Source organism: Patiria miniata, unplaced genomic scaffold (genome assembly GCF_015706575.1).
Source record: "Patiria miniata isolate m_02_andy unplaced genomic scaffold, ASM1570657v1 HiC_scaffold_12, whole genome shotgun sequence".
In the NCBI taxonomy this organism is placed as follows: Eukaryota; Metazoa; Echinodermata; class Asteroidea; order Valvatida; family Asterinidae; genus Patiria; species Patiria miniata.
This window is the reverse complement of record NW_024037050.1, coordinates 1960066-1986122: the sequence shown is the minus strand read 5'-3', so window position 1 is coordinate 1986122 and position 26057 is coordinate 1960066. Positions and strand designations below refer to the sequence as shown.

General features: G+C 40.3%; 1 protein-coding gene across 2 annotated transcripts; it reads left to right on the top strand.

Annotated features, from left to right (window-relative positions):
• The first annotated feature begins 1545 nt into the window (after window positions 1–1545).
• Window positions 1546–24221, top strand: LOC119744995. Of its 2 annotated transcripts, XM_038221223.1 has the most exons (5): window positions 1546–1891; window positions 18659–18754; window positions 21257–21352; window positions 22894–23154; window positions 23814–24221. In XM_038221223.1, the coding sequence occupies exons 1-5, from the start codon at window positions 1783–1785 to the stop codon at window positions 24107–24109; spliced, it is 858 nt and encodes a 285-aa protein (XP_038077151.1). In that variant the 5' UTR covers window positions 1546–1782; the 3' UTR covers window positions 24110–24221. The 2 variants fall into 2 exon arrangements, with proteins under 2 accessions (XP_038077151.1, XP_038077159.1); XM_038221231.1 differs by lacking the exon at window positions 21257–21352.
• The last annotated feature ends 1836 nt before the right edge of the window (window positions 24222–26057 follow it).

Genomic DNA, 26057 nt, shown 5'->3' with positions numbered 1-26057 from the left:
ACACCCAGCCCTCGCGACACTACACTGTTTAATTCGCCACGAAAACACGCACCACCATTTCCGAACTTTCGCCAGTTAAAAAAAAAAATGATGAGACATTATCCATATGGTTACACACCAGTAAATAAACTTCCATAGACCCAAATGGTAAATGCTCCCACTTCAGAAATTCGGGAAAAATACTCACAACTCTCCAAGGTGTTCGAGACACACATCAAGTTAAAGCTTATTTCATCATCTTTCATTTTCTTTTCAATTTTTTGGGGGTCAACTGATGAGTTTTAGGAGAAATGTCCATCCGAAGATGATCACCCCTGAAAAAAGTCCTGAAGCTCATCGCCATGTTGAAAAAACGATGCCTACACTACCGTTGCAAAATAGAGCGCAAGATCATGGCCCACAGCATGCTCAAATACTGAAGATTTTAAGGGCATGCAAATCGTGATTTGGCCGGCGTAGGCAATTTCGGACCGATTTACTGGTCTGCAACCATATCGCTCACGTCACCATTTGAAAGTATAACCATACTCTTACTAAAGGCCCTACAAGGTGAGTAAAAAAACCCGAAACCCAAATGTCGGGACTATTGTTTTAGTGAAGTTAATATAGCACTTTCAAAATCTAGGAAATGAAAACCCAAATAGGCCCCAAGGGCGGATCCAGAGCACAATTTTTTTGGGGGGGGGCCAAAAAAATTTGGTCCCCCCAAAAAGTGGGTCAATAAAATTACGGCGTGGGGTTCGGGGCCCGCTTAAGGTCCCCGACTTTTTTTTGGATTCTAGATGCTCTGTGGTGCGATCTGTGGCAATTTCTGACCACTTTAACCAATGTTTTGGAGGAAAAGATGGTGGTGTACTCATTGCCTGCCTTTATTGCGATGTCACATAAAAAAAAAATTGGTTTCGTTTTTTTTTGGAGGGGGGGCCATGGCCCCCTTTGCCCCCCCCCCTGGATCCGCCCTTGATAGGCCCAAGACGTAATGACGTCACGCTTTGTTTACCATGGTGTGCGCTTTCCTATGAGAGCCAGGCGATGCGCGTCCCACCTGGCGTTCATAGGAAAGCACACACGTAAACAAAGCGTGACGTCAATACGTCTTAGCACTATTCTTCATAAGCTGTCTTTTAGCAGAAGAATCAATCAAATCACTCATGCACTTTTCAAGGAAATTTAAACACAACCACCGTTTTAAAGTTCTGTTCATGGATCACAGAAAGGTGTGCGTTCTTTCAGTGAAACCCAAACAATTCTTATGTGATTTGTGTTGGTTTTGCTGAAAGAACACTTATTATTTATTGTTGTTCATAACGGGTGTTAACCTATTAAATGCACTTTTTTAGTTTCTGTACGTCTCTAACCAATGCATTAATTGTACTGGAAAAGCAGGAAGTGTCAAAATACTTTATAAAATGCAAACATTTGTAATTATAAACATGCGCCGTTAGGCGCCACAAGTTGTTGAAATCCCCCTGAGATACAATGGACGCGTCCATTGACCCTTCGTACGTGTGGTACACAGTCATCGCCCCTCCCTCCACCTTGCGACGCCCATGAGCACAAACAAATAATTTTGGCGCCGTTAGTAGCTTGACTTTCTGGTCTGCCCTCGTCAATCGAGAAATGATATGTAGTTGTGTGCAGGCGCGGCAATCACCGTATATAATGCGCGTATCAGTGCCAGTGCAACGATGAAGCTATCTCGTCATTTATTCTCCACGCGCTAACGATGATGAGACGCTCATGCTTGTAATATAATTATTATCTGATCACAATTCGGCCACAATGTCTTGGAGGAAAATCTTTGGTTTGTGTTGGAGAACCAAAGACGCCTGGGTCCTGTCGTTAATGATTCAGGCTTGCTGCTTGCAAAATGTTCGTTGTGGTTTGCAAGGTAAGACAGCATTTAAATTTTCTACCAACCCCTACACTGTAAAGTGGTGTTATAGAGTTTAAACACTTAATATACCCCCTTTTATTCATACGTTTATTCTAACACGCGTTTAAAGCTTTTGCTCAGTGTGAAAACCTGTTACTGCCATCCGATTATAACTTATAAAAAAAGTCAAATTATTTTTAAAGTTCGTTCTTTTGTGAGAGAGGTACGGAGACCTCTCTGATAAATCAAGGGTGATTCGACTTCAAGTTATTTTTATTTACTTTTTCTTGCTGGTGCTAACAGGCTTTCGTCATGTACCTAAACATGTCACTGACATCCATAAATCTAAAGATGTCGAGTAGATTCAAACACGTGAAAAATGTGTGTAAATGAAGCGTTAAGTGTGTTTTAACTCTGAACACATTGCTCTAACATTGCATACTCTTTGTGGACTTGCAACAAAAGAGGTCTACAGGGTGCAGGAAGGGTGAACGTTTTGTGGTCTTGCCCGCCGCCACGTCCATCCACACAAGGTGTCACCCTCCCTGGGAAACAGGTGAATTAGAGGCATTTTTAGATTAGGATTATCCGTTGTAAAATGAATAAGACCACTTAACCCTAAATGAGCCGGGTTATTTTGACCATCTCTCAGATCTCGGCCATCGAGTGACGGAAAATTTTGAAACTCAGCACATGCATAGAGCAACTCTTCCTAAACATACCCAAGAAATTATTTCATGACTATAGGTCAAAGGGTTTTGGAATTATGGCTAAGTAATGATTCATATGTACGAATGGCAATTCTGCTCTGTGTACACGACATATATGCGAAATTTCAATTTTCACGGCGCATAGCGCTGGAAAATATTTCGCTACGCGGCAACCCGTTGTCCGATTTTTATGTTTTTGGTATCAAAAGATGCGCAAAGCTCGAGGCTAAAAAGTCATAACAGCTCGGGTCGCGAATCAATTTTTTTTAAAAGGCTATCGCGGAAAATGTTGAGGGGGGTGGATTCCGCCCCCGGCCCCTTTAGGGTTAAGGAAATCAAGATATCAATTTGTGCTGAAAGAGTGTTGAGTAAAATAGGGTTTTTTTTTTCCTCCTTTTTTTCTTAACAACACGAAAACAAAGGAATGTCCACAGTAGGTGTGGAAGGTATGGGTGCACATGTACAGGGTTCCTTATTGGCAGAAACACAATGGCACCCGAGGCTTTAGATATCAATGTTCCCCATAAGGCAAACGCTAAGGAGTTTGATATTTCAATATAGGAACAAAGGAAAACAAAAGCAGTGAAACTAAGGTCTACTGCCCATATGCTATGGGTTTGTTTTTGCATGGGATGTTGAACAATAGACGACAAGGGCGGATCCGAAACATTTTTTTGTTGGGGGGGGGAGGGAGGGGCAAAACGTTTTGGTCCCCCAAAAAAGTGGGTCCAAAATTACGGCGAGAGGTGCGGGGCCCGGGCCTGGAAAAAAATGGATTCTAGATGCTCTGTGGTGCGATCTGAGGTCATTTCTGACCACTTTAACCAATTTTCTTTTGAGGAAAAGATGGTGGTGTACCACAGGGCCTGCCTTTACTGCGACGTCATTTTAAAAAAAAAAACGGGGTTCGTTTTGGGAGGGAGAGGGGCATGGCCCCCGTCCCCCCGGATCTGCCCTTGATAGAGGACTGTGGGGTCCACAATTCGTCACCGACACCACGAAGTAACACTTCCTGTTAAACCATATTTTTTCGATTTTCAGTTTTTTACATTTTTAAACATTATTCATCAAGGCCTACCATTGCACAAACTTTCAAAGCTTCAAGAGCTTTACTTTAATAATTACGCTAATTATCCTTGGCAACTTTTGCGCAAAAGTGACAATTTTCGTTTTCACGAAGTAACACTCAAGTTCCATTTACCATTGCAATGCATGGCGCGCACTCTGCTCAAAATAATGTGAGGAAAAACGTTTTCATGAAGTAACACTCTCCTTGTATAAGCGCGCGCACTGACCTGAAGTTGCACTTTCCTTCGTGTTGTATACATTGAGGAGTGTTACTTCGTGAAAACGAAAATGTACAGTTTCGCAGCTTTTTCGGTTTCACGAACTAACACTCACCATTTTTCTCTTATTTCTTGTTGATTTAATACACAAGCGGGTGAAAAACAGCAGATTTAATAAATTCAATTCATCAGGTGTCCACAACGAGAAACCCAACTGAAAATACTATGCCGTTTTGACGCAAAGTGTTGTTTTAGAAGGCGTTCAACTTTAGATGCCGTTTTCTCCGATTGCTAGTTTTTACTGGTATGTACATGGGTGTTACTTCGTGGTGTTGCTGACGATTTATTTCCGAAGGCCACAATTGACGATCGTGCATACAGGCATTGACCGGTACAAACAGTACAGTCCAATCACGCACCCTGATGCCGCGCGATACGGACCGTGTTGCCATTCGTGACTAACGTTATGACCCTCACCCTTGACTGTATAATTACCTTTAATTGAAGCAATTTATTTTATGGAGCAAGATTTGATAGTTTCGGAGGAGTAAATGAAAATGTCCTCGAAATTTGCATGGGGTAATTACTGGAATCCATCATTCTGGGTTCGGCCAAGTCATCATACTAATCAGGCTAATTCATCATTCCTATAGGAAACTGCACAGTTCAATACCGCAAACGTCCGTCACCGACTGTACACCAGCCCTGTACCTCGGAAATCCGCAGGTTTTTTAGCGGTGAAATTGCCAGGCGACGAAATTTCCGGGTGCACACATTTTCGGGTGTATGGTCAAAAATCTAGATGTAAGACACTACTGCGCTAGTCGTAATTTTAGTCACAATTCGTAATATATGGGACGAGGCCGACCCTAAAGAAAAAAAGGCGTTTGGGACATTTCCACGACGAGAAAAACTTGATTCCTTGCCCTTTTTTTCTTCTTTTCTTTTATCGCTAGGTGAATTGCTTTGTTAAAGATGTTTCTGTTCTTATAATCAATGGTGGTTGTTCACCAATACATGTACAAGGACACTGAGAGGTGATCGATTTATTTTCCAGTTCAGACACGAATGTTTAATTATATCAGTGGCCGCGGGGCCCACGATGCAATAGACATCACTGGCGTCAAAAAAATGTGTTTTGCATTTTCACGAAGTGACACAAATGTCACGTGATATGCGCGACTCACTTCTGGCGTTTCCAAGAAGTAGCGCTAACCCATACACATGGTTAGCATCACTTTGTGAAAACTCGAAAACAGCGTAATCGGAATTTTGAGTTTTCACGAAGTGATCTTATGGTTATTTAGTTTGATAACTCATAAATATTATTTGTTTTCAATAAAAATCATACATTAACGTGACATTCAAGATTCCAGCTTTCAGACAATGTAAAAAGAAATATGAATTTTGAGGCTAAAACGATGTTCAGATCACCGTTTCAAAACATCGTCAACTTAAATCGCTTGTGTCTCAAAGCACACGTTTTCCACTTCGCGGGGATTAAGGTCATGCACTTCGTGGTGTCGCTGACATAATCTATTACATCGTGGGCCCGGCCACTGATATAATTAAACATTCGTGTCTGAACTGGAAAATAAATCGATCACCTCTCAGTGTCCTTGAATTGGTGAACAACCACCATTGATTGTAAGAACAGAAACATCTTTAACAAAGCAATTCACCTAGCGATAAAAGAAAAGAAGAAAAAAAAGGGCAAGGAATCAAGTTTTTTTCGTCGTGGACATTTCCCAAACGCCTTTTTTTTCTTTAGGGTCGGCGTCGTCCCAGAATTGTGACTAGGTGAATTGCTTTGTTAAAGATGTTTCTGTTCTTATAATCAATGGTGGTTGTTCACCAATACATGTACAAGGACTCTGAGAGGTGATCGATTTATTTTCCAGTTCAGACGAAAAATGTTTAATTATATCAGTGGCCGGGCCCACGATGCAATAGACATCACTGGCGTCAAAAACGTGCTTTGCATTTTCACGAAGTGACACAAATGTCACGTGATATGCGCTAGTACTCACTTCTGGCGTTTCCAAGAAGTAGCGCTAACCCATACACATGGTTAGCGTCACTTTGTTAAAGATGTTTCTGTTCTTACAATCAATGGTGGTTGTTCACCAATACAAGAACACTGAGAGGTGATCGATTTATTTTCCAGTTCAGACACGAAAGTTTAATTATATCAGTGGCCGGGCTCACGATGCAATAGACATCAGCGACACCACGAAGTGCATGACCTTAACCCCGCGAAGTGGAAAACGTGTGCTTTGAGATACAAGGTTGCAGACCAGTAAATTGGTCCGAAATTGCCTACGCCGGCCAAATCACGATTTGCATGCCCTTAAAATCTTCAGTATTTAAGCATGCTGTGAGCCATGAACTTGAGGGTTTGTAAAAAAATATGGGTGGAAGCCGTGCACAGGACTGTGAGCTTGTAGTTCCGTTCAATTTGGATGAAATTGGGGCCCTTAAAGCGCTCTATTTTGCAATGTAGTGTAGGCATCGTTTTTCAACATGGCGATGGGCTTCAGGACTATTTTCAGGGGTGATCATCTTCGGATGGAAATTTCTCCTAAAAGTCATCAGTTAACCCCCCAAAAATTGAAAAGAAAATGAAAGATGATGAAATAAGCTTTAATTTGATGTGTGTCTCGAACACCTTGGAGAGATGTGAGTATTTTTCCCGAATTTCTGAAGTGTGAGCATTTACCATTGGGGTCTATGGAAGTTTATTTACTGGTCTGCTACCACGAGCGATTTAAGTTGACGATGTTTTGAAACGGTGATCTGAACATCGTTTTAGCCTCAAAATTCATATTTCTTTTTACATTGTCTGAAAGCTGGAATCTTGAATGTCACGTTAATGTATGATTTTTATTGAAAAAAATATTAATGAGTTTTTTAAACTAATTAACCATAAGATCACTTCGTGAAAACTCAAAATTCAGATTACGCTGTTTTCGAGTTTTCACAAAGTGACGCTAACCATGTGTATGGTTTAGCGCTACTACGTGGAAACGCCAGAAGTGAGTCACGCATATCACGTGACATTTGTGTCACTTCGTGAAAACGCAAAACACGTTTTTTGACGCCAGTGTGCAGGCACTTTACACGCGAAAGAATGGTATAGTACACTTTGTGAAAACGCATATTTCGGTTTCGACCCATTAAGTTGCAAACATTCATTAATGTTAATAAATGTTTTGACAAAACTAATTAACTATGTCGTCACCGACACCACGAAGTGGCCTTAACCCCCGCGAAGTGGAAAATGTGTGTTTTGAGATACAAGCGATTTAAGTTTACGATGTTTTGAAACGGTGATCTGAACATCGTTTTAGCCTCAAGGTTCATATTTCTTTTTACATTGTCTGAAAGCTGGAATCTTGAATGTCACGTTAATGTATGATTTGTATTGAAAACAAATAATATTAATGAGTTATCAAACTAATTAACCATAAGATCACTTCGTGAAAACTCAAAATTCCGATTACGCTGTTTTCGAGTTTTCACAAAGTGATGCTAACCATGTGTATGGGTTAGTGCTACTTCGTGGAAACGCCAGAAGTGAGTCGCGCATATCACGTGACATTTGTGTCACTCCGTGAAAACGCACGTTTTTTTTGACGCCAGTGATGTCTATTGCATCGTGGGCCCGGCCACTGATATAATTAAACATTCGTGTCTGAACTGGAAAATAAATCGATCACCTCTCAGTGTCCTTGTACATCTATTGGTGAACAACCACCATTGATTATAAGAACAGAAACATCTTTAACAAAGCAATTCACCCAGCGATAAAAGAAACGAAGTAAAAAAGGGCAAGGAATCAAGTTTTTCTCGTCGTGGAAATTTCCAAAACGCCTTTTTTCTTTGGGGTCGGCCTCGTCCCAGATATTATGAATTGTGACTGGAATGACGACTAGCGCAGTAGCGCTCTAAAATCTAGATTTTTGACCATACACCAGGAAATGTGTGCACCCGGAAATTTCGTCGACTGGCAATTTCACCGCTAAAAAACCTGCAAATTTCCAAGGTGCAGGGCTGGTGTACAGTAAAAAAAAAAAAAAAAAAAAGAAATCGCAAAATATCGATTTTTCGATGTTAGAGTCAGTTCGTGGTGACGGTGACGATAAGACATAATCATGATGACTTCACACGTTTATTTACATGTGCGCTTTCATATGGGAGCCAGGTCTGAACGATAGACATAATTCACGAGGAAGGCATTTTCGATCGTGATCCCTGAATCTATTTTACAAATTGTAAACTGTTTAATGGGATGGCACCAAACTATTTTAAAATTGGAGTACGCGCCAATCCCCACCTTTTGTTTCTTTTTTTTTTTAATGTGGCTTCAAACATTAGGGTATTTGTTTAATAACAAATTTTTAATTATTCATCTAAGCAGACTGGTATTAGGGCCTAATTTGTAATGAACTTTTATTTGATTGCTTTCATTTCTACTCGAAAGTTCCAAAATATATTAAAGAGTTTACCTCGCTTCCGATTTAAAATGGCCGACTCGTGAATAAAGACTATTGGCTCTCGTCCCCTGGTTCTCATACAGGAAAGCGCACATGTAAACAAAGCGTGACGCCATTATAGCAACAACTGTTAAGGGTTAGGAAGGTTTCTTTAATTCAGTAGAAAGAGGCAAAAAATGACAACCACGTGTTGGCAAAGAAAGCTCTTTTGTACATGTACAGGCCTTGACCCTAGATGGTAATAGCGAGAAGCATTTTTCATCATCGAGTTGATCATTTCGCTATTTAATTCAATTCAATTCAATTCATTTATTCTCATCATGTAAAAACATGAAACTTGTGTCCTCGTTCTTCAATTCAATTCATTTATTGTCCATTTAAAAGATAAAAATGGAAAATTTACATGTCTAAACATTGATGAAAGCTCCAAAACAGAACACTTAAAAATACAGTTATAATGATTAAACTAGATTTACACATACAATTTTACAGCGAAAAAAAAAAAAAAAAAAAAAAAGTATTAAAAATGTTAAGATAAACCGTCAAAAATAGATAAAAGGCCTTAAAACCTTAAAACCATTCAAGTGTAACCAAACCAACAAAGAAATTAAAACCGAGTAACCAACAGATCACCCCCGCCCCTATCGCTGCATTGACCCCCTTTCCAATGAATAGAACACAAAATTATCTTACAGCATTTTAAACTGTATAGAGACTGATGAAAGATAAGTTAAACACACATTCAGAACCAATCAAAAACACCACATTCGCCAAAACTGCCCAAGCCACCCCGCCCCCACAAGCCGCAGGATAAAAATAATCAGTAAAGACACATTAAGAATCATTACAGACTCTTACTGACAAAGGCACAAATGAATTAAGATAGCGTGTGGTCCTACATTGGATGCTTCGGAGTCTTTTCCCTGACCTCATGAAATAATAATAATGGTGCAAGGGATGGTCCTTATTTTTCATTATTTCACCGGCCTTAGTTAAAACACACCTGAGATGTTTTTCAGATAGGTCTATTTTCTCACCGAAATTTTACCAGCTTGGTTTGCTATCCTTTGTAGTTTGTTCATGTCTGCTTTCTTTAGACTTTGGAACCACGCAAAACATCCGTAGAGAATGACACTTTCAATCACAGAAGTGTAAAACAGCTTCATAATTGTTTTGTCCACATTGAAAGTTCTGAGCTTCCTTAAGAAGTACATGCGTTGATGGCCTTTTGAAACAAGTGCTCTACACTGTTCAGTCCAAGTTAATTTGTTATCAATGATGGTGCCCAGGTATTTATAGGATTGAACAATTTCAACATCAGAATTTCCAACATTTACAGGAATAACAGGTTGTTGACCATTTTTCCTCCTGAAGTCAAAAATAAGTTCTTTTGTTTTAGTAGCATTGAGATGCAAGTAGTTTTTATCACACCATGAATCGAAGTGTCTAATACATTCTCTGTAATTAACTTCATCATTACCTCTGAGAAATCCAACGATCACTGTATCATCTGCATATTTCAGAATGTTGACATTATCTTGGTTAGATATACAATCATTGGTATATAGAATGAACAGTAACGGTGAAAGGACACAGCCTTGTGGGGTGCCAGTGTTAATGATCAAACGTTCAGAGATACAGTTCTTGACTTTAACTTGCTGTACACGATCCTGCAGAAAGTTAACAATCCATGAAATCAAAGATGACCCAACCCCTAGGTTCTGAAGCTTTGGAATGAGGCAATGCGTACGAATTGTATTGAATGCCGATGAAAAGTCAATGAAAGTTGCTCGTGCGTAGCAGCCAATCCTGTCAGTGTGTTGTTGAATACCATTCACCAGAGTTAAGACTGCGTCATGAACAGATTTGTTTTGTTGATATGCAAACTGGTATTTGTCAATGTACTTTGAAGCTGGCTCAAGAATATGTTTCATTATGATCTTCTCAAAACATTTCATGGCAACAGCAGTTAGTGCGACAGGTCGAAAATCATTTAACTGTTTGGGATGTGGTTTCTTCGATACGGGGACAATGATGGCCGACTTCCAACAGGATGGAACTGTATGAGAGTCAAACGATTTCTGGAACAAAGTTGTGAAGGGAACTGCTAATTGATGTGCACATTCTCTAAGGATTCTTCCGCAGATCCCATCCGGTCCTGCGGCTTTACGTGGGTTAAGTTTTTTAAAAAGCTTAACCACCTCCCAAGGATTGATTGGCTGCGCTTGGGTGTAGGGCAGTAGGGATAGTTGCTCAGTTATCTGTTCCCTTTGATCCTGAGTATCAAAGCGCCCAAAAAAAGTGTTCAGTTCAGAGGCTGCTGTATGGTGATCCGAGCTGAGACAACTGACATCCTTTCCCTTTTTGGAGAACCCTGTCATATTTTGAATACAACGCCAGGCATCTCTTGAGTTATTAGTGCGAAAACGGCTGTGTAACTTCTCCTTGTATTCTTTCTTGGCCTTCTTGATTTCAGAAGAGAGTTTGGATTTCAGCCTGTTAAGTTTGTCATGGTCTTGATCCTTGAATGCCTGTCGTTTCTGTTCAAGCAGTGATTTTAAGGACTTTGTTAACCACGGCTTACTGTTCGGGTAAACTTTCACTTCTTTAGTCGGCACATGGAGATCTTCACAGAAGGATATGTAACTGTTGATAACATCAGTTGCTTCGTCAATATTATCGGCTGAAGTGAGCAATGTGTTCCAATCTGTGATGTCAAAACAAGTCTTCATGGTATCAATGACATCACTGTTCCATACTTTGACAGATCTCTTTACAGGTTTTTCAGTTTTAAGTTTCTGACGGTATTTGGGCAGCAGGGTTACCATGTTGTGATCAGAGTCCCCGACCCCCGGGCGGATGAGTGCCTTGTAAGCATTTTTAACGGAGCAGTAGCAGCGATCCAGAATATTTCTGCCCCTTGTTGCACTGTCGACACATTGCGAATAATGAGGTAGTACATGTTCCAAGTTGCAGTGATTGAAATCACCCAGAATGATCTTGGGGGAGTCTGGAGTTGAAGTCTCAACTGCTTGTACTGCGTTGTAAAGTAGACGAGCTGCCTCATCTCCGTTTGAGCCAGGAGCAATATATACGAGGAAAATATGCACTTGGTTGAACTCTCTGGGCAGATAGAATGGTCTACATGCCAAGCACAGAAGTTCTAAATTTGGGCTAGAAATCGTAGTTTTAACTTGAAAGTTGTTGCACCACAGACGGTTGATATACATGCAGACACCTCCGCCTCTCTGTTTCCCAGTCTCAATTGCAGACCGGTCATGGCGTACTAAATGAAAGCCATCAATATCTATTGTGTCACTTGGAATGTCTTGGTTAAGCCATGTCTCAGTTAAGCACAAAAGACTCGTGTTTTTGTACTCGAAGCTGTACTTGGTTAGAGCTCTAATTTCGTCAATTTTGTTGGAGATTGAGCGGACATTTCCCAAAGTTAATGACGGCAAAGGGAGTCGATGACCTCTCCTACGAATTCGTTGTTTAACACCACCCCGCTTACCCCTTTTCCGTGGACGAGGACTATGATTCTCATGATCATTCAATGGCGTATAGTCAGGTAGGCCGACCGGCTTTGTCCTCGATGCTGCAGCATTGGATAGGGCGTGTAGAAAATGGCGATCATACGAGATCTGCAATGGCCGGGGGGGGGGGGGTGTTCCCGGGGTTTCAAAACCCTGTTGCACTGGCACTAATACCAGTAGAATAGTCACAACCATAATCCACAGGATACTTGACAGCTTCACAAACATGATGACGTGAACAAATTGCACTATGAATACCACAATCAGTAAAAACAAACAAAATTAATGGAGCTCTCAATCAACACGACCGGTCGCCATTGAACAGCGCCCATATATCTGCACACATATAGTCGTATACACATTAAAACTTAACATTAAAACCATAAAAACATATATATGTACAAATAGACGAAACAACATGAAAAAAACTAACACGAGTACACGTAACCAGAAATAGAACAAAAAATTTAGCCTAATTAAATAAATAAATAAATTATGTGGATTGATAAAGCTTTATGTATAATGACAAAAAGCCTGTTGCACAAAGAATGGGAAGGGAACAATCATTGGGCCGAATTCATAAAAACTAGCAATTGCTTTTTCTAGGCTTTTGCTTACATCTTCATACATAAATATAAGCAGTTGCTAGCAAGCAAAAGTTTCTAGTTTTAAGCAAAAGCAAAAGCTTGTTTCTTGCAAGCAAATGCCACCTGGATTTAGCAATTGCCTAAAAACGTATACATAACAACTACCTTTTGATTGTGTTATTCAGCAATTGCTTGTAGTGTTACAAGATCCCCACATGGTAGCTTGACCTCTCGCTTGTTAGTGATATACAGACATCAGAGAAGATTTCTTCATGTTTAAGCCCCTTATGATTTAAATAGTTTTGTTGCCTAAACATACTTTAGAACTGTATATATAATGTAGATCGCGTACGGTGTTGAAAATTCAAAATCGCATATAAGAGAAATGTTCAAAGATGTCTTTGTCTTATATGTACGTGTATGTTTCATTTTGGACAGATTTGTCATGATTAAAGTAGTGTTAAGTGAACACAAAAAGTTGATGAATAAAGTGATGCAACTGCTCTTTATTTCTGCGGAATTAAGCTACAAATGTTGGGTAGGACTTTAATATTCAGTAAGATAGAATGGTAAAAGCAACAGTACTTGATCAAATCATTTCTAACGAATGTAAAATTACAGTAAAAAAGAAGAAGAACTTTAGAAAAAAAAATCAAATCCTAAAGCGGGTAGCGGCAGAAGCGCAACTGGAGAAACAAACTCCCGCTGAAAATGCGGAAGCCATTTTGTTTATGGTAGGGTTTTCTTGCCCTTTCAGTGCGTCGAAGACAGGAACACAGATTGATCATACGATTTACCCGTTTCATTTGGGTCCGTTTTCTTCTTGACCTGTGCTTTCATGCCATAGTTGGCAACCTTCTTCAATATTTGTTTGTCATCCATGTTTTTCCCGGTGTTTGTAGCAATTGTTGCTTTGGCATCCTGAAGTGCCCTCTATTTCTATTCCTTGCTACTTGGTAGTTGCAATTTGTCTTATAGCACATGGTGTTTTTGGATGATTTTGACCAAAACTGCACTCACTTGTTGATCACATTATTTTGACAGCAGTTTGATCATCACTCTGTGCACCAATTTTAGAAATTGTGTGGGGAAAAGCAAACCTGCTTCTATAAAAAAAAAAGCTTCACATTTACGCATGCCTCATCGCACATGAATAGCGCTTTATTAAGGACCTGCAAGCAATTGCTGGGCTAGCTTGAGAAAAAGCAATTAGTCAAAGCAAAAGGTTATTTATACGTTTTTAAGCAATTGCTTTTGCTTCAGCTTCTGCTTGATGAACTTTTGCTCGGTGCCTCTGCTTAATAGCAATTACTAGTTTTTATGAATTCGGCCCAATGGCAAGCTGGGGGATACAAGAAGCACAAAAAATGGGAAGGGAACAATGGCAAGCCGGGGGATATAAGAAGCACAAAAAATGGGAAGGGAACAATGGCAAGCCGGAAGATATAAGAAGCACAAAAAATGGGAAGGGAACAATGGCAAGCCGGGGGATATAAGAAGCACAAAAAATGGGAAGGGAACAATGGCAAGCCGGGGGATATAAGAAGCACAAAAAATGGGCAGGGAACAATGGCAAGCCGGGGGATATAAGAAGCACAAAAAATGGGAAGGGAACAATGGCAAGCCGGGGGATATAAGAAGCACAAAAAATGGGAAGGGAACAATGGCAAGCCGGGGGATATAAGAAGCACAAAAAAATGGGAGGGAACAATGGCAAGCCGGGGGGATATAAGAAGCGCAAACAATGGGAAGGGAACAATGGCAAGCCGGGGGGATGTAAGAAAGCCAGGGGGATATGAGCGGGGAGAAAGGAAACAGGGAAAGGGAAAGGTATTCAGTAATACCCCACTCAGTTTCTCCTTTCCTGGTTATCAGTGTTGTAGTCGAGACCGGATAGTCCGAGACCGAGACCAAGACCGAGACCTGAAGTTGCGAGACCGAGACCAGCCCCTTCAAGGCGGACCGGGACCGAAATGGTCCGAGACCGAGACCGCGGATAATAAATAACAATAATCTAAATAAACAACAAGACACTAATTACAGCTGAACAGTCTGTCCTTGAGATGTTGATGTTCATGGGGATGTGAAGGAAGTGATTGAAAGTTAGGAATCACTAGTACCTGCTTAATTGTGTCATGCGAGTGCTCTTCGTGTTTGCTTCATGCCATAAATTACAACATGGCAACAAAATTTGTTATTGTCACAATCAATTAAAAAAAATTGAAAACAACCTAATTTAAAGAAGGGGAAAACCTTATTTGATGAACTCCATATATTTTTGCAAATTTTTTAAAAATATTTTTTTTTTTTTAATATTGTTTGACTACTATAAAGTGTAAATCTGATGAAGAAACTCTAACTTAGGATTACGACAATTTATACTAGTTTTTACAAAACTTGAACATGTTGAAACTTGACAAAAGTAAAAAGTTAAAGGTGGATGTTTCATCCGTTATAGGAACTCGGACCCTAAACTCCACAGCCACCCCTTGGTTTCAGCAATGACCACTAATGGACCTCCTTGTAAACCTGATTCGAAAAAAATTAGGAGCAAGAAAATATTGATTTATTTTTTTAAATTTCGGTCATGGAATATAGATTTGTACATGTAGACCAAAAAATTGAGAGATGGTAGCCAGATATGGATTGGTCTGCCCCCCCCTCCCTCTTTGTGATTCTCCTTCCAACCCTGCATGTTTGTGTGTCCCCTACATGTTTGTTTCTTGTTCCTCTGTCATTTACCTCTGAAGAAGGCCTGGCTAAGGCTGAAATGTAATGCCACTTTATTTTTGTTTAATGTCAATAACGTTACATATACTATAGAAGATTGATGAACCATATTTGCCTGATCTATCTTCTGCCCGCCGTCATCATCGTCATTAGCCTATTTGAGAATATGGCCGACACAATAGAAGGGCGCTGTCACAAACTGAATGTGGTGGGTGAGATGTACTTTTAGGATTCATGGCTCAGTGCCCACGCGCGCCTCTCTGTGTTTTATACCGTGCCATCGTATCGCCCGCATCAGCTACTTTGCTGGGCAATTTACTTTAATATTTTAGTGATTAACAAGTACGCTATGTTGCCAATTTATAAATAGTTTATTGTGATCGCCGTGAACAGCATATAGCGATCATTGGAACACATTATTCTTCTCGACTCATGCAAATGCAATTGACATTTAGGAAGGAGACGAGGCAGGCAATTAGACTCTATTTTTGTGTGACCATGGCAGTAGCTCAATTTGTGTTTATCCAGATGAAAAGATGAATACATGGCGAGTCAAAAAGAAAGTGAACGTATGATAAAACAAATTGGCACGCTCCATTTGTAAAAAATATAAATGGGATAAAGAACATGTTATTGAGTAGTAACTGTGAACATTTCACGTAATTTGCATACTCTATTCCCAAGTCGTGACTATTTTAATAAAGATATCACAAAATTCAGCTGTCCACCACTAATACCAATTTAACGGTCTACGAATTGATGAATGTCCATTAATAAATATAATGAAAAAAAAAAACGTTTTCCCGCCTCCACGAATAAAGGAAAAATTGAAAAGGAAAATAGAAAAAAAATCACCAATATTTCTAGGGAAAAAGAGTTGAATTGTTCCCCATATTCAAAATACAAAATCTGACGGTAAAAATAATGTTTCAGTCTCGATTCATAAGATTTAAATCTCAGTTGTATTTGGAATCAATGAGGATGGCTATAAAGTGCTTGTTTCAACAGATCATCCCACAATAAAAACGAGAAATTTAAGAAGAGGAGCAATGGTTATTGGACTATGCCTCACTCACTAGAAAGTGAAGAGAGACATGTCCATTAATTAGCATCACACTGCAGTCACATTTGCCCTAAACTGATTCTTTACTTAACCCTAAAAGGGCCGGGGGCGGAATCCACCCACCTCACTTTTTGGCTGGTCTCGACTCGAGACCAATTTTTTTGGATTCTAGATGCTCTGTGGTGCGATCTGAGGCAATTTCTGACCACTTTAACCAATGTTTTTTTTGAGGAAAAGATGTTGGTGTACTCATTGCCAGCCTTTATTGCGATGTCACATAAAAAAAAAAAAATGGTTTCGTTTGGGGGGGGGGGGCCATGGCCCCCTTTCCCCCCCCCCCCCTGGATCCGCCCTTGCACTGCTGGTTATTCCCAGTTTCAAATCCAACGCGGTAAACAGTTTACGTCAGTCTCTCACAGATGGTGTCGGCCTACGCGTTACAGTTTGTATAATAATAACTTCCCTTTTTCTGCATAATAACTTATATACGCTTGAAGAATGATTATTTCTCAACACAATGCTGTTTCCCCATCTCATGTGGACACCTACATCCCGAGACATAGACGGTTTTTTTTTAAAGAGATGATATGTCAATGTTGTCCAATTTGCAGCAAAGTAGATGACATGTGGGAGATTAACATGCCAGCAATAATCTGCATGTTGGCCAACATATACCTAGCCTACATGGGCGTCGCGAGGGGGGGCAAGGGGGGGCACTTGCCCCCCCCCCCCCTGGAAAAGCCAAAAAAAAAAAAAAAAAAAGGAAGAAAAAAAAGAAAAGAAAAGAAAAGAAAAAGAGGCGCGAAGACAAAGTGGTGTAAATTTAATGAGTTGGGGGGGGGATGTCCCTGCCCCCCTCTAAAACTGATAAATCGAGAATGTGTTGAGAAATACAAGCATTTTTTGGCAAATTTTTTTTTTGCCCCCCTCTAGAAAAAATCCTGGCGACGCCCATGCTAGCCTACCGTTCTCTGCCAATCAATATTGAGTTGTAACAACCTAAACTTATGCTCCTTGTATACATAATCAATGAATCATAAGTTCCAACTAAATATTGATTGGCAAAGAACAATTAGTAAGTTGGCCAACAGAGAGATTGCTGGTACGTTAATCTCCTTTCATCCACTTTGCTGCAAATTGGACCACATTGACATAATTATCATCCCTTTCAATTAACTGTCTATATCCCTGGATGAAGGTGACAAAATGAGATAAGGAAAAAGGAAAACAGCATTCACTCTAAAAAAGCATTAGTCAGATTTGACTAGAAACCAGTTAAATTTGACTAGCTATTCAGGGTCAGCTGGGTACAACTGAAAATCAGTCAATCTGACTAGATTTTTCCAGTCAGTATTATAGACTTGGGAAAAATAGTTATGCCAATAATTGAATTTGGAGTCGAACCCAACAACTTTTTCTAGTCATAGTATGAAACTTTGCATGTTTAACTAAGTTCCTAGTCAATTTTCAAAAAGTTATTTTTAGAGTGTTGTGTATTGAGAAATAATCATTTTTAAAGCGCATATACGTTATTATTAAACAAAATAGGAGCTAGTTATTTTAAATATTTTTTCTCTCTAAATGTATCATTTTTGTTTAAACACACTGTACATGGATGTATACAACTCAGAATTTGGGCGAATTGAAAAAAAATCGGAAGGATTATGCAAATTTGTTTTCTTTTTTTTTCATTTGGAAGGTCAGAGCACGAAGCTGTATTAAGGATGGTGAAAACATTTCTCTCCCTTCAGCTAACTCAAACGTACGACATAACCTGCACGTACCATCTCGTACGGTACGTTTAAATATCGCACGTTCGACTTACATCTCGCACGTACGAATTATATTTCGTACGGTACGACTTATTTCTCGCGCGTACAACTTCTATCTCGCACGCACGACTGATATCTCGCACGTACGATTTATATCTCGTACGTACGACTTAGATGTCGTATGACTTATATGTCGTATACGTACGATATTCGTACACACGAGATATGAGTCCTACGTACGGGTTATATGTCGTAAGTACGAGCTAGCTGACGGGAGAGAGTTTTTTTCACCATGTCCCTATTACAGCTTCGTACGTAGGGGCGAGTCGTTACGAAAAAAAGAAAATCCGAAACTTCCTGATGGCAGGCCGCGGGGAATTCTAAGAGCAATGGGAAGCTGGACATAACTTGACGGTTGGCGCTGCTATAATATGGCCCGCACATTATGTTCAATAACTCTCTACAGAATAGAGACTTTAATGTCCCTAGCTTACATGTACTTTCTAAAGTTCAGTTTGCTTTATTCATAAATACCTGAGACAGTCGAAAACATAGAACTCTCGGCGATTTCAGGAATGTCCTTTTAACATTTTTTTTATCAGCCTTGTCAATCATCGCTAAGCCGGCATCGCAAAGCATGGGTTACTACCCAGCATCAAAAGCTGTCGATGGCGTCATGTCTACATTCTCACACGGAGGTAAGACGTTCAGTACATGTTATGAAGTATAATGAATATCGAATGAAATTCCACTATTACCAATTACCTAGGTAAAAGTGTCCTCCCCGGCCCGTTAATTCTGTCCCCTCCAGGTACTTCTGTCCCCCCAGGTTTTTTTGTCCCCCTCTTTTGAAACCCGGAAGGTGTCGCAAGGCAGACCCTAGCGCCGCCCTACTTAGACTGACTACAATGGACAACTCGAACACGTAAACCAAACGACCACAACTCAGATTTTACCATAGAGAAAGCAAACATAATTTAATAACAAATAATCAAAATAAAAATATACAACAAATCAAGAATTTAATACAATAAATTAACTAACAAGCTGGCGCTGTAGAATGAATGCCGAGTCGATGACTGCATGAACCGGCCCCTCAGTTGGTTGAACCCTGGGTTGAATTGAAGAGCAATCCCCATTGAAAGACGGCCCCAAATCTGAGTTTGAATCTTGAACTCCACACCCCGTAAAACTGGATACAGGAATCCCCTGAAAATATGAATTAACATTCGATTGTTTTAACAAAAACTCGACCCTAATATTTGTCAATTCAGTTCCTGACACAAACATCAAAACCCTCAGCTTACACATTGGTTTTCCTGAGAGAAACATATTAAAAATTCCACTTGATTATCATTTTGTCTCACTCGGTTTGATCATGGAAAACACAATCGATAGGTTTTACACAAAAACGATAAAAGTACAGTTTTATCTTTATAATTAAAGTTACTCACAGAGCCTTAGGTTTTCCTCCTATGTTCCCTATGGTCTGGCATTCCCCGGAGAATCATGCTGCGAGCCCGTGGATCGGCGGGCCTTCTACGTCCGTTTTCTGCGAACCACTCCCCGCAAAGGGTACCCAAAATCGCCTGGCGCTTCTAAGCCAAATTGACGATCTGTAAAACATCACCAGCCTCGGCGCTGATGGCCTAGTCCGCTGGACATCATCCCCCGGAGACTAACTCAACTCCCGGTACCCGCAGCGCAAAACTCGATCCTCTAAAATTTGCATCGCACTTTTATACCCGGGGAAGCCAGTTTTACATTCTTCGATTTAATTTATTCTAGAGCCCACCTTTAACTTATGCTAATACATTCAAACACGACAAAAGTAACTTGGTTAAACTTTTAAGTCCCCATTGGGGTTGCGGTAATCAAACCTAGTCGGGCATGGAGGAAAGCTCGTTGAAAACGGTCAGTCGAGACAAACGCCTGATCGGACCGCTAAAATTAACACAAATTTCAACCAAGGAATTACGTATTGAAATTAACATTAACTGAAATTTATAACTGAAATCAACTTAACTATTTACACCAGTTTTATATACGGGGTTGGAATTCATAGCATCATAATAGTAATTTTTGTGTTGTCTTGCGACAGAAGGCCAGTTCTCTTTATTGTTTTTATGAATTCACTCTACAAGGTATACATTTTGGACTTTTAGTCTGCCCTTCCTAAATATTAAAATATTTAATTTGGCCTTTTAGATGATACGTGAACACAATGTTTCGATTTGGAGTACGGTGAAATCTATCGCGATTCTACCGCGATAGGTCAATACAGCGGCGATGCATAGCGATGGCCCTCGTCTCATTGATACAACGCCTACTTGGATTGGTCTGTGTTCCCATCATAGCGCGTAACGAAATTTTCTATTGGATGAATTTCTATTGTAGAGGGAGACGCATACATGTATGTACACATGTGATAATCACTGCCACATAATTATCTTGCAGCATGTACTGGCGCGCGCGACACGCTGCTGCTCTCAGTACATACTGCATGGGAACACATTAACCAGGGGTACACTTTCACCGTTAGGCAGGGGAAATTTTTACCTGGAGGGGGACAAATCTACCTAGGTAAAAATGTCCCCGGGACACATTTACCGGGTCACGAGCCGGTAAATGTGTCCGGGGGGACACATTTACCGGGGGGGGGGGACGACAGAATTATCTGTCACACCGGTTAACACCGCAGAATTGGTTCTCCAAATTCTGCAATGTCAAAGCATTGGCTTTGAAAGCACAATGATCACCTATACGAATCACAGCTTTCAAAAGGCGGTTGTGAGAGTTTGAAAGGGGAGGGGTTTTGAAAGGTTTCGTACACAAAAGCATTGTGAGTCCCACTGCGTCAGGGCACTAACTTTTACGGAAAATTCACGTAGCGAGTTCTTTCTTGTGACGGTTCGAGCAACTTAATAAACCGTAAAAGTTACGCGGAATGGACAGTGTTTTACGGGTTTTGTTTACAGTGTGTAGTCAGCTTAACTCACATAATTTGCTCCTCTTCTTTTCTTTTGTTCCCATTATCCCTTTCTTCATTGCGGGACATACTTCCTCACATTTCTTCTGTTCCTATGCCCGGTAATCATTAAATACATTATTGTCGTTGTTATCGTCGTTGTCACTTGTCACAATCAAGTCGAAAACACAACACTGACTTACCTAAGGGTGTCTCCTCTCCTCATACACAGCTGATGCTGGCGACCCGCATCCTTGGTGGCGAGTTGACCTTGTGACTGAACACTGCCTGGGTGAAATCACCGTCACTACCCGACAATATTGTTGTGGTAATGCCCACATGTTGCTTGTGTCACAATAAACTCAAAATTTGTCATACAGTGCGAATTCGAATCCCCTTTTTTAACGGGGGGGGGGGGGTTCAATGTTCCTACACTGCAAAAACTGTGGTGTTAATTTAACACCATTCGGTATCTATATAGGATAACACCAGTAAAGTGTAACACCAGATGGTCCTATATAGATACCAATAGTGTATATTTAACACCGCAGTTTTTGCAGTGTACTTTCCTGGGAGATCCGTAGGTAGGATTATCCCTTGCAGAGTCCTTTTTTTTCCGATTCCGCTTGATGTACAGTTTGTTTGGGGGCGTAGAGTGGCCTGCTTAAGAATGGGGGAAATATGGGTTGTACAGGGTGTTTAAAAAAAAGGAAACCCACATGTAAATGTAAATTATAACAAATCTAATAAATATTTTCAGATAAATTAAAGATCATTTAAAACACCAATGATACCTTGATTGTGTATCTGTGGCCACGGATGACTGAACATTCGTTGTCAATCTGTCAACTTGAAGTGTTAAAACCTGCACTGGGCCAAGTTTGTGCAAAAGGGTAACTGGCATTCTGGGCGTGCCGAACGTCTTAATTTAAAGAAAGAAGATATCCTTTTCTTTAAAACAAATTATGAAATGCTGACACAGTGATTTATTGTTGAAGTTAACCCCTCATTGCCCAATGCCTTCAACATGGCCACCACCTCTTTCCACACAAAGCTCTGCACGAAGGCTAGTCCATTTCAATCTGCAATCTTAGCCAATTAAAACGTGGCCCAATACAGGTTTTGACCCTTGACAGAAACGAATACTCAGTCATCCGTGGTCACAGACACACCCAGAAGGCATCATTGGAAAGAGGACACTTTGACGTTTAACATTATCTTAATTCAATTTATTTGAAAATATTTATCGGATTTTTATGTAAGTTACATTCACATGTGGGTTCCTTTTTTTCATACACCCTGTAGTTCCGAGTTGGTCAGCATCAGAATGCCATAGCACACGTCACACAACGGTACTATGTTGACATGCAATAACCCTTCATTGCCTTACTTTCAAAAGTCGTTATTCTCATCTGCGATAATATAATATCCAGGTTGGATTTCTGCTGATGGGTTTCGTTTCACCAAAAAAAAACCCCAAAACAATTTACAATTAAATGCTATATTTAGTTTATGGCGGAGACCAATGCTCCGTGGGCTTGCGCTATCGTTTTAAACTTTTTTTTCAAATAAGTCGATCTTAAATCAGAATAAAGTAGTTATTTAATATTGTTTTTTAACGCATATTGGGTTTCGCCCTTCACCGACGTATTTTTTTTAAATAAATCGTGGGCCTTAAGGTTCGAGTATGATAAAGGGAAAAATGCAAAATAGACATCTCCCCGATGCAAATTCCAGTTATAAAAATATGTATCTAATAGAAAATAGGTGTCAATGTAAAAAAAAAAAAAAAAAAATGTGTTTTAATAAAATTTACGGTTGTGGCAAGCCTTCTCTCTGAGGTACACTGTGTTCATTCGTTATTCAAAGGCGAGTATCGCTTCACGGGAGCGGTAGCTCGAGCGGGCCTGGGCCCAAACTACACCGAGAACCAACCGTGCGGCTCACCGGCCACAAGAACCCAGTCCACCAACGGAGCGACGCATGTGTTCCTGTGTGATGCGCCAAGGATGGCTAGGTACGTCACCCTGGACATAGACAAGACCAACCCCGATGTAACAGACGCGGTCCTGATGCTGGCTGAGGTGACTGTGAAAGAATACACAGCCGGAGAATGTCCAAGTCTTGATGGTAAGACGATGGTCGCTTTTGATATCTCCCTGTGAATGCCCTCACGGTGGGGAGCTTTTATTCAAATTTCTGACGATCAAACAGCAGTGTCAGTTGCGTACAAATGCGAACAAAAACCTATTTGCATTGAGGGCCTAGGGCGCCCTACGCCAGCTCCTATTCCATCTACGAAGTCTCAAGAGGCAATAAACTCACATTGAAGCCCACTCTGTGCAGTTTTGTTTTTAAAGCTTTTCTCGTTTTTGGAAGTGCACTGACGCTTTGGGACATGGTGTCGACAACACTGGAGACTTTTGATACTGAAGTACATGTAGTTGTAACACTCTAGCTTCTGCCGTCAATGAATACTTTGTTTTACTTGTGAATATTTTAAATCGTGTGAATGAAAACCATAAAGGCCCATGAACACCCTTAGAAAAAAAAACCAATACATAATGATCCCGCCGGATAGTGGATGAGGACTAATTCTGAAGTCAAATTGAACACCAAGGTTTGAGGAATCTATTTTTTAAAAATCCACTGCATGGACATTTTAGAAATTGCCGGCTAGTCAGTGAGTCGCTACTCGACTAGATTCTTGGCCAGCGGGAGAGAGCAATAGTAGATTTAAATTGTCGTCATTTTTTTCGAAGTAGCAATTTTTGTCATTTCTTTCTCAGGTCCTACTACGACTGTGGCTCCAACGACTAAGCAAACTAGCGCCGAGTTCCCCAAGACCAGAAACTCCGGTTTGCAGATGCTGTATAAAGGAGGGCTGATCGGAAACTCCGTACCCCTGTCGACCAAGAAGGCCAAATCTCTTCTGAGGTGTGCCGGCTACTGCAGCAAAGATGCCCACTGTTTCTCCTTCGACTTCGCGCCAGTCAGCGGCCAATGTCGCCTGCATAACCTCAACTCGACAGATATAGAGATGTCGCCCAACGAGGACTTCTCAGTCTATGTTAGGAATATTTAGAAGAGTTGTGAATCGAACCCAGCCGACGTGTGTATCTTACTGAATAACTAAGTGTGCCTTTTATCGTTTTTAAGGTATTATATTAACCCGTTTATCTACACTCTTAATATCTTAAAATTAGCATCAAATGTAGATGATTTTGAATAATAAGGCCTTATGGCCAGTCGCTCATCAGCTATTTCTGTCTTTATTTCATTACAAAAAAATAATGTATTTGAAGAAAACATTTTTTGTGTGTGAATATGTAACATCTGCATTGCCCGTCGATTGGCTGCATTATATTAAAATGCATTGTTAAAATTGTGTATACTATAGAGTTTAGAGTTTCTAAACACTTAAAGCTATAGTCCATCATTTGTAATTAGTTCATTTTGTTCGTTTGAAGCAACAAAAGTGTTCAAAATCTAATGAAGGATACTGAACAACTTACTTGATGAAGTTTCAGCTCAGCTTCAGCTTCATATTCCGAGAAAAACAGCATTCTAGGATCTCAATTTAAAATCAAAAGTTGCTAAATCATGTTTCTAATTGTTTTGAATTGCAGCTTTACGCGATGTTGCGCACTGATCCAACGAATTATAGCAACCGCGCGCGCCTGTGCGTCGTTCCTATGCTTGTGCGCGCTGCGCCGAATAACAAAACGAACAACTTATTTAAATTTTTCTACGGTGCTTCTTAAGAAGCACCGTTGGAAATGCCTTTTTTCGTTGATTTCTTCAAAATGAGAGCTTGCCAGAAAGGATAATTTCACAGGGAGTTTAGTCCCCTTACTATCTTTCAACCAGTATGTTTTTCAACAATAATTACGCCGGTTACTTTTTTGGTTAGCTGCAAATGATGGACTCGGGCTATAATTTTATATCGCGTGTCTGTCAGCTGAATCACGAAGAATGTAGCGCCACCTCCAACAGCCATATGGTTGCGATGGGCGATTTCTAAAGGTTACGTAACACTTTATTTTAAATGAAACTACGTATACACATACAAGGTCACGTTGGCGGGTGAAATCTTTGAAAATTAATTTCTCCAGTTTGGAAGACCGTATCTTTATGCAACTTTCAGGATTTATTTCCCCTATAATGATCAAAGTATGCTAAAAGTCGCTGTGATAATTATGTTCATTACTTTTCGTTGAAATTGGAAAAATAGGCCTCGCTGCGTACAATTTTGAAAATTGTAACACTGGCGTGCACAATATCTATCAATCTCTGCAAGCCTCAGGAATGTTAATGAGGTTTCTATCCATTACTGTGTTCAGTAAACAATTGGTTAAAAGCCTCCTTCACGAGTTGTTAATTAACAAATATCACCCTTTTTGCCGGCTCCATTGGTCGATACCGAGACCCACGCCATGTCACGCCGAGTGACGCTACTGAATATGCTAATATGCCCGTCATCATTGTGTGCTGGGCCGAAATCGGTCAGCCGTATAGCGCCTACACTTGGGTTGGGTAGGCAAATCAGTTTTTTGATCCTCTTCGAAATTGTACACGGAGATGGTTCACGTTGTAACACAAGCGTTTGCAACCACAGATTAAGCTGAAATTCGGAGTATACTTAGATGATATAAGTGTTCAACTACTCGTGAAATAACAACTGGGATAAATGCCTAGGAATTGGGATAAATACATACATTAATTGGGGAAGTTTTCGAACGATTTCTTCCAGACTTGAAGGTCAGCTTTGACAGTAACCAGTAATTAGGTTTCAGCATCGATGACGGCGATTTTTTCACTGACATGAAGTTTAGAGTTTTTTCTTCAGTTAGAATGTGACATTTCAATCATACAGATCATACTTTCTGAGAAACACAACGTTCAAAATGCCATTTGGGGAGTGAATGAATTTCACTGTTCCGTTATAGCGTCTAAGTACGTAATCGGATTAGCTTTGCCTAACAACGGCGACGCCTTGCGTTTTGCAACCATATGGCTGATAAGGTCCGTTA

What these genes read in the sequence shown, in the direction of transcription:
- LOC119744995 (XM_038221223.1), top strand. Translation starts at nt 1,783, where the DNA reads ATGTCTTGGAGGAAAATCTTTGGTTTGTGTTGGAGAACCAAAGACGCC. An exon ending in TACCCGACAATATTGTTGTG is followed by an intron (nt 21,353 to 22,893) that starts GTAATGCCCACA and finishes CGTTATTCAAAG; the next exon opens with GCGAGTATCGCTTCACGGGA. An exon ending in AGAATGTCCAAGTCTTGATG is followed by an intron (nt 23,155 to 23,813) that starts GTAAGACGATGG and finishes TTTCTTTCTCAG; the next exon opens with GTCCTACTACGACTGTGGCT.